Source organism: Ictalurus furcatus, chromosome 20 (assembly GCF_023375685.1).
Source record: "Ictalurus furcatus strain D&B chromosome 20, Billie_1.0, whole genome shotgun sequence".
Taxonomy (NCBI): domain Eukaryota; kingdom Metazoa; phylum Chordata; class Actinopteri; order Siluriformes; family Ictaluridae; genus Ictalurus; species Ictalurus furcatus.
This window is the reverse complement of record NC_071274.1, coordinates 614,721-623,851: the sequence shown is the minus strand read 5'-3', so window position 1 is coordinate 623,851 and position 9,131 is coordinate 614,721. Positions and strand designations below refer to the sequence as shown.

The window sequence follows — 9,131 nt, the reverse complement described above, 5'->3', positions numbered from 1 at the left end:
ACACATTTTAATCCATTTGTGTGTAGTGACCACCGTGCCTGTGAGCGAGCTGTTACTATAGAAACGATAACGTGTTAGAACAAGCGCATTAATTATGAATCAACCTGTGATTTGTAGCTGCGCTACTGTCCGAGCTGCTGTTATAGAAAATTAATCAACACCTTCTGACCAATCACGATCCAGAATTCTGGAATCTGGACGTGCTGTTATTGGAAAATAAATCAGGGTGGTAACATTAACTCCGCTTCATTACACCACTCCATCACGCAGTATTGTACATTATCATACTTATCACAGTGTACTAATATATGCTAACACCCCCAGGTAGTCTATAGTGTAAAGTGATTTCTGTATTAAACCTGGTCCAGGGCCTGAGCAGTGAGGTTTACGCCTGTGATTCAGAGTCATGTATCAGTATGATTAATAATAATAATAAAAAAGCTGGGTTGTCCAAAGTTCAGGAAAAAAGCAGAGAAGGGAGAAGTGTGCGGTGGAGGATGGAGTGCAGTGGGGTCATACAGACCTGCGTCACATCGCTGCCTCTGCCAGCCTTCACCTGCCAACACAAACACTTTAGTGCTCCACTTCTGCACCACAAGAAAAGCACTTTAGATCCAAAACACAGAACAAGTGCACCAGAATAACGAGTGGGTCCTGAAAAACCACCCTGAAAACTGAGAGAAACAGGACCCTTTTGATAATATTTATATAATGGTGTATGATTTTATGCATGAAGTATGCATCTTAAATACATTCAGTTTCACCCACCATCTTCCCTTCTTACACCGACTAGCTGGAATTATGCGATTGAGTAGTGTCCTGTGTGGTAATCCATTTATTTAAAAAAAAAGCTGCCTAACAAAATCTGAAAGAGCAACAGTTACTCTCAGAGTGACATCTCTGCTGAATTCTGGATTGTGATTGGTTCAGAAGGCGTTGATTAGGTCTCTATAACAGCAGCTCTGACAGTAGTGCGGGTTTATATTAATGCGCTCGTTGTAATATGTCATCGTTTCTATAGTAACAGCTCGTTTACAGAGACCTGACATCGAGATTGTTGATATGGTGAAGTTTTCAGTAAGGAGATGTTTATGTCACATTTATGGAAGGAGTCTCCAGTGTCAGAGTTTTGTAACAGTCAGAAGTAAAGCTAATTTTCTTTCATGGGGGAAGTCTCCAGGATAGAGACGTTTACACTTTGTGGTTTCTCAGTAACATGACAAGCTGCATTTTTTCTGTCATTTCTAGATATAAAATATGACGTGTTATCCTTTAATAAATAAATTAAAATCTGTACTTGCTGACAAATTGCTGTGGTATAGGAGGAATAAAACACTCCAGGACATGACATGTGCTGTTATAGGAAACTTTCCTGTAAAAGCACACCCTGAAGTGTTTTATTCATATTTATCAGGGTAAAACGCTTTACAGTTTGTTTACAATTGTTTGTGATGCCATGACTACATACTTATTTCTATTAAAACATAAATTATTTACATTATTTATGTATTAACGTACCTTTATTTGCATAAATGAATATGCAAATTAGTCGATATCTGTCAATCATCTGGCAACTTTTTGAGCATGCATTAGCCACCTTTTAAAAGTTGGCAAGACTGGACATAATCTGGTAGCATGATGTTGTTTATTTGTTGCAAAATTTTTACTAAACTATGCTGTTTTGGATAGCTACTTTAGCTGATGGTCCCTAAATAGGGATGGTTGGTTCAAGTGCACTCGATGCAGGTAATAGGGAGGGACTGAGTGCACCTAAAGCCAGCTTCTGGACTATATAAACAGGAATGGGCTGAAAGAGCAGTGGGAGGTGTTTTTGCAGTGGGAAAAGTGCAAGAGAAAGCAGACAGAGTCATCAGTTAGAGCTGCTCGCAGGGTTTTAAGCTATTTAAAGGGTAAGAGCACTGTTTAACGTTGCTCCAGCTTTGCATTTCGTTATGATTCACTACCTTTTAATGCACTGCATTCACTGTTTGGCTTCTCAGCTCCAACATGACATTTATTTAAGCCCCAGTGTGCAGATTCCTCATGTCTAATGTTGGTGTCATTTCAGGAGATTAACCGGAGAACATGAGGAACTTTCTCATCGACCTGATTCTCTTATGGATCGCCAGCCACGTGAGCGCGCGGACGGTGAACAACGCCACCGGTTTATCGACAGGTGTGAACATGACCGTTACAGAGAACGTGGAGGATCAGATATCGGAGTCAGCGATTAAATCGAGGAGGAAGCGATATATTTCTCAGAGCGATATGTTGGCCATCGTTGATTATCACAATCAGGTGCGAGCTCGAGTGTTTCCTCCAGCAGCTAACATGGAGCACATGGTGAGTGAGCAAAAAAAAAAGTTTTTCAATAAGAATAATTGCTATAGATACATAGGAATATAAATTTTGTCTTTGTTATCAGATTTATCAGGACCCCCCAAAAAACTTTAATATAAAATTCCTTAAATTATGTTTATTAGTAATTCTACAGTTTTTTGTAAACTACTAGCCTAAATCAACTGCCTTTGGTCGCCATGGTAACACTTGCTGTGGCGTGAGATCTGAATACAGATATGATTGGTTCATTTATGGTGCGAAATCCAAACTACAGACATGATTGGATAACGCATCGCTGTTGTATTTATTTATTTATTTATTTATTATGACTGCATAATTATAAGTCCGATTTTAAAAAACAAACTGTTTTATTTAAAGAAGTCTGAAAATTCTCACAAGTTTTGGAATTTTAAAAACTATTACTCGTTGCACAAGAGGACAGTGAATATGATAAGCTACAGCATTGCTGTACTGGACTCCATGTTTGTTGGCGGCTCTCCCCCTGCTGGGCTGTTTAATGACTTTATATAAATTATTATAAAACAAACACTTATTTTAGTAACTATAAGAATGTAGGCTATTTAATGAGAAAGGTTGGTGTATAGATTAAATATTATACAGTTAAATTATTATTCAGTTTATATTTGATCTCATTTTGTAATTTGCTCGCCTCAATCGCTGCCTGTGGTCGCCATGGTAACGGTTGCTGGGGCATGAACTCTGAATACGGATATGATTGGATCATTTATGGCGCGAAATTCAAGGCACGGATATGATTGGATAATGCAGACTGTTGGTTTTCCTATTCATATGACACGACAGAGATGAATGATACGTTATTGAATATCAGTCATACAGAAAATTATCTTACTGAAAAGTTAACTGTTTTAAACAATAAATAAAGATGCTCACAAATTTGAGACTTAAAACTGATTATCAGTCGCACTTTATTCGGATAAGTGTGCAGTACTATAACTGATGTAGGTCTGGCTGGGCGCCATTTTGTTGGCTGATCTCCCCCTAGTGGGTAATATTAAGCATTGCAGTGATTTTTTTTGTTTGAAGTTAGACTGTAGTAAATATGTCCTTAAAAGGCCAAACATCTTTTTAAACGACGCTTCTAAATCTGGAATGAATTTAAATTATGATTCAATTATAACTGAATGAAATTCAATTAGATATCAGCTCCTTTTAATAGAAATAGCATTTGTGAATGGACATGGCAGAAAATATGTGCCTGAGTTCTGGATTAGATCAACAGATTTGCTTTCCAACTCAGATTAATGTTATTTGATACTTTTCTAGAATATTCTGTGTTCTGTAAAGTTCTCTGTGAGATAAACCTCTTATGATCAGGAGTGTGTTGTGTGTGTGTGTGTGTGTGGTCAGGTGTGGGATGAGTCTCTGGCACGTTCAGCAGAGTCCTGGGCTGCCACCTGTATCTGGGATCACGGACCTCCATATCTGCTCCGATACCTCGGCCAAAATCTCTCCGTCCGCTCGGGCAAGTGAGTCTCAGCAATGTTAAGTGCTTCTGCTCCAGGTCATCTCAAGAAAAAAGGGAAAATATTATTAATATTAATATTATGATATTTTGTTAGTTACCGGTCAATACTGCAGCTGGTGAAGCCCTGGTACGATGAGGTGAAGGATTACATGTTCCCGTACCCGTATGACTGCAACCCCACGTGCCCCATGCGCTGTTTTGGCCCCATGTGCACACATTACACACAGGTGAGTGGAACAAATTACACACAGGTGAGTGGAACAAATTACACACAGGTAAGTGTGTGTACATTAGAAAGCTGTGGTTTGTGAATAGATAAAATGAACAGGAAGTGTTAGCAAAGGTCTGAAAATAGTAGTACTATCATTCATGCAACATAAAAGTGTACAAATATACCAACTTCCATACCTGCATAATAACACAATCAGAGCTGTCACATACTAGCATACTCACATAGTGTCATACTTACAAACTAGCATACTTTAATAACATTATGCTTGCATACTTGGATACTAGCACAGCGTACTCGCATAATAGCAACCTAGCATGCTAGGTTACGAGCATACTGTCATACTTACAAACTAGCATACAGTGCATCCGGAAAGTATTCACAGAACTTCACTGTCTCCACATTTTGTGATGTTACAGCCTTATTCCTAAATGGATTGAATTCATTATTTTCCTCAAAATTCTACAAACAATGCCCCATAATGACAACGTGAAAGAAGTTTGTTTGAAATCTCTTCAAATTTATTAAAAATAAAAAACAAAAAAAGCACATGTACATAAGTATTCTCAGTATTCACATCTCAGAAAAGTGAAGCGCTGTCAATACTTTCCGGATGCACTGTACTTGCATACCAGCTTATTCAATACGATTATACATAGCATACTCACATACTGTATGATCTTACTTACATACCTGCACTATTTTACTATCTTACTTCTATATTAATAACCGTCTTTAACTCAGATGCTTGTTAAACCTGACTGTAGACCTGCACCAGGTTTATTTTTTGAGAATCTCTCCGTGTTTTACACAGATGGTTTGGGGGACAACAAACCGAGTGGGCTGTGCAGTTCAGGTGTGTCACAACATGGTGGTGTGGGGATCCGTGTGGAGACAAGCAACCTACCTGGTCTGTGATTATTCCCCAAAGTGAGTGCTGTCTGGTTTAAAAACTCACCCAATAACGCCATCTGGTGTCTCCATTGCTAACCAATTCCTACATCAGACTCAGGAGAACAAAGATATTTGACCTTATTATGATATAATTGACTAGATAATGATGAGTTATAAAACAGACGGTATATAAAAAAAAATTATAAAAAAAAATGTACAAATTCAGCCCAAATGTAGTAAGTCAGTGGAGACAGGTAAATTAGCATATAGCCAGCCGTTTATCATCATCATCATCATCACTCACCTCAAAATACATAATTTGTCCATTTTGTTACGCCATTTTGTACATAAAATAGCAGAAGGAGTCTTTATTAAAGCTCCGCCTTCAGACTTTAAACCACGCCCTCTACATGAATCTTCTCCTGATGTTGGTGTGAGTGACACCAAACTTTGCGTGGAGAAAGAACCTTATCCAGATGATTATTTTGTATATCTCATTTTAGTTGATCATGTTCTTTATTGCAGGGGGAACTGGATAGGTGAAGCGCCCTACAAAGTGGGCGTGCCGTGTTCAGCCTGTCCCCCGAGCTACGGAGGATCGTGTAGGAACAACATGTGCTTCCCGTCAGTTAACTCCAACTTCATGTACTGGTTTAAGTGAGCTGCCATACAGTAGCAGAGCAAACATACACGCGTGTACTATCAGTGTCTTTTGATAAATATATACGGTGAGTTTTGTACAGCAGCAGGAGAGTTTATATGAATCACACGTACAATTCCAGAAATGGTGCTGATGTTAAAATGGTGCTGATGTTAAAAACTTTTTTATTACTACAGATCATCATATTGATGCTCTTGATAGTGCAAGTGTGTAGTCCTGTGTGGTCAAGGCTTGACATATCTATAAATTATTCAGTCTGTTATAGATATATATATACTTAGACATGATTTCTGAATTTGCATATTCAGATGTCATGAGCCACGATCTGCCATGTTATAATCTCAGTCTGTGTGTAGCTACAACATGCAGTGGTTGTGGTTGTTTGTAAGCATGTGCTATAAACACTGTGTGTGTGTTACACTGAAATACTACGTGACGGGGTGATGTGATGAAGCGAAGTTACTGCCACCACCCCGAAGATTATTGATTATTTTCCTATAACAGCACGTCCCCAAGTGTTTTATTCTTCTTACACTACAGCAATTAGTCAACGATTACAGTTTTTTTAGCTATTAATGAGTGACAGCATACTTTTTTTCTGTTTATATATACCTTTAATGTTTTAGAACGTCCACAAAACAAGTTAGCTCCTGTTTTCACTTACGTTATAGCAGCTATAAACAGTCGTTCCATCATCAGCATCTCTTTATTCTGACATTAATAAAATAAAAAAAGCACCACTTGTCATGTTTAAGTCCAGAAAAAGCTGCTATATTTTTATTACTCCTCCTGAGAAATGGTGCTTCATTGTTCAACCGGGTTAAACATCTGGTCCACACACACACACACACGCTCACACACACAAACCTTCTGTTATTTTTCAAAGTAGCAACTTTGTGGATTTTTCTTTCTATTATTTATTATCACTATTGTTTAGCGCCCTTGTCGACTTTTTTGCTAATCCTGCTCTGTATCTCAGAGGAGGCGTCAGACCCAGAATAAAGCCAAATCACTGCAAATGTGGACAAACCAACATGTTTTTAAATTTGAATAAAAGCAGTCTGGCAGCTTCGCACTCTTCTCAAACATGTAAAATGTTATCAGGAGAAAAAACAGCCTCTTCCTGCAGGTTTTTTTGTTTTGTTTTTTAAATCACTGAGGTACAGCGCCATCATCTGGACAGGAGGTGCACTGCTTTAAATGTGTTCTGTTCATTCACAACACACTTCATGTGTGATAGTGCTCAATAGACTCATCACTAGGCTGGACTGCACTGAAGATGTAAATATTTTTGGATTGATTGTATTCTTTTGTCCATGTATGATTTGGATATTGTACTCAATAAAGAGGTGCTGTGTTTGAGAAGAACGTAAACATGACAGTGTTTGTGCTGGAGGTCTTAAACTTCTCCGACATGTTGATGAAGATAAATTGGGTGAATAAAGCTGCTGCACATCTGCACACGGTTCGAATCAGACCCGAGAAAATGAGAAACACCAAATCAGCCATGGGTTTGTTTTGGCCTTTACTTTTATTTCTCTAACTTTAACAAACCTGCAGCGTTGGCATGGGTTCTGAGGTGATCGGAAATTAAACAATTACCCCCCCTTCCCTTTCGAATAACAACAGCTCTATTAACTCTATTGGTTCAGCTTTCACAGAATATATACATATGTATATATAAATATAATTTACGAACGAACTGAGGAACCTGGAAAGACCAAAGCCATGTGTTTCTCCTCGCCATGTTTTAGAACGGAAATTACATCAGCACACAATGAATTCTGGGTAGTGGTGGGAATTCTGGCATTATGGGAAAGTTTTTCGAGCGAGTCGGATCATTTGGCTCAGCTCACCAAGAAGACTCGACTCTTTCGCCTCCCATTTGACTCTCTCCTTTTTTAAAGGTATTTTTCACCTGTGATTGTTGTTCTTTGCTGAATTATGGCTGAGATTGTTCCATGAAATCTTACTCTACCTTCTAATTAACAAAATACATTAAATATAATTAAATCAGTGTTAACCTAAATCAGCAAGGCACTACAAATGCATCCCTGCTTTAACATTATTGTGCAGGTCTATTGTAACTGGATTCACATGTGTGTGTGTGTGTGTGTGTGTGTGTGTGTGTGTGTGTGTGTGTGTGTTTTCATGGTGCATTATAACCTTTTTTGTGTGTCTGTAGTTATTTTAAAGCCCGCAGCTTTATTTGTGTTGTGTGTATAGAGAGGCTGAATGGTGAATCAGACCTTCAGTGTGTGCTGGTTTCTCTGAGATTTCAGCTCACACAGAGCGCCACTGTTCCAGCTGTTCCAGATGCACAGCAGGGCCATGCGGTGAAGAGCTGCTGATTTTTTGGTCATATTTAATTTTCATGTTGGCACACGCACATTTCCACATGTCAGGTAGCTAAAACGCAGAGACGTGCATCAACACAGTTCAAGCTTGAATATATGAGCAATGCTTCTGGAAAAGTCTCAGACAAGTATTAGTTATAAATCAAATAACGCAGACTTTGATCATCCCACGAAGCACCGGCAAATCCATTATTTAAAAAAAGGAAATCAGCATCTCCATAAAGCTCGTCAGCAGATGGAAGCATGAAGTATCTAAAATCTCCTGGTAGACGCTGCATCGACTCTCCACTTGAGAAAACACACTGGACCACACCAGCAGATGACATGGCAACCCAAATCATCACTGACTGTGGAAACTTCACACTGGACTTCAAGCAGCTTGGGTTCTGTTCCTCTCCACTCTTCCTCCAGACTCTGGAACCTTGATTTCCAAATGAAATGCAGCGTTTACTTTCATCTTCCCCGTGATTGTGTGTGTGTACTGACCCAGACTGAGAGATTAAAGACTCAGGAAACCTTCACAGGTGTTTAGAGTTAATTATCTGATCAGAGTCTTCTCAGGTCCACATTTCTGTATTATGAACTGGATTTTTGATTTCTGTGAGCTGTAAGCCATAATCATTAAGATTAAAACAAAAAAAGGCTTGAAACATTTCACTTTATGTGTAATGAATCTAAAATATATGCAAGTTCCACTTTTTGAATTAAAATACTGAAAAAAAGTACTTTTCCACGATATTAACATTTTTTGAGATGCACTTGTATTATTGTTCCGTTCCATTATTGTTTTGTTTTTCTGGAAAAATGCATAGAAATAGATGGATGTAGGCTAGATGTGCTGTCAGATTTTAATCTGCTTCATTTTTTTTGTTATGTCAAGCACTGAATATTGATGGAATGATTGATCTTGTTTTAGCTCATCTAGTAATGGAAACGGTTTGGAAGGCATGCATTCTGTGCAAACTTATTTTTTATTGAAAAAAACATTTGATTTGGGGAAAAAAAAGGTATCCCAGTTTTCCTGACTGTAAACCACTTTTGCAGTCTTCCACGCCGTTCTCCAGTGAATGGTCATATTTACTCCAAGCACCGTGTTGTTCTGGGTCTAAACTAAATATTTGGGATGAAAAGGTGTGGATAGGT

General features: G+C 38.4%; 1 protein-coding gene across 1 annotated transcript; it reads left to right on the top strand.

The window, feature by feature from the left end:
• The first annotated feature begins 1,805 nt into the window (after positions 1-1,805).
• pi15b (peptidase inhibitor 15b) lies at positions 1,806-7,701 on the top strand. Its single transcript, XM_053652240.1, has 6 exons — positions 1,806-1,910; positions 2,069-2,343; positions 3,730-3,848; positions 3,942-4,074; positions 4,891-5,006; positions 5,496-7,701. The coding sequence occupies exons 2-6, from the start codon at positions 2,086-2,088 to the stop codon at positions 5,629-5,631; spliced, it is 762 nt and encodes a 253-aa protein (XP_053508215.1). The 5' UTR covers positions 1,806-1,910; positions 2,069-2,085; the 3' UTR covers positions 5,632-7,701.
• Positions 7,702-9,131: the final 1,430 nt, after the last annotated feature.

Coding starts and splice junctions, on each gene's coding strand:
- pi15b (XM_053652240.1), top strand. CDS start 2,086: ATGAGGAACTTTCTCATCGACCTGATTCTCTTATGGATCGCCAGCCAC. Junction 3,849..3,941: donor CTCTCCGTCCGCTCGGGCAA/GTGAGTCTCAGC, acceptor ATATTTTGTTAG/TTACCGGTCAATACTGCAGC. Junction 5,007..5,495: donor GTCTGTGATTATTCCCCAAA/GTGAGTGCTGTC, acceptor TCTTTATTGCAG/GGGGAACTGGATAGGTGAAG.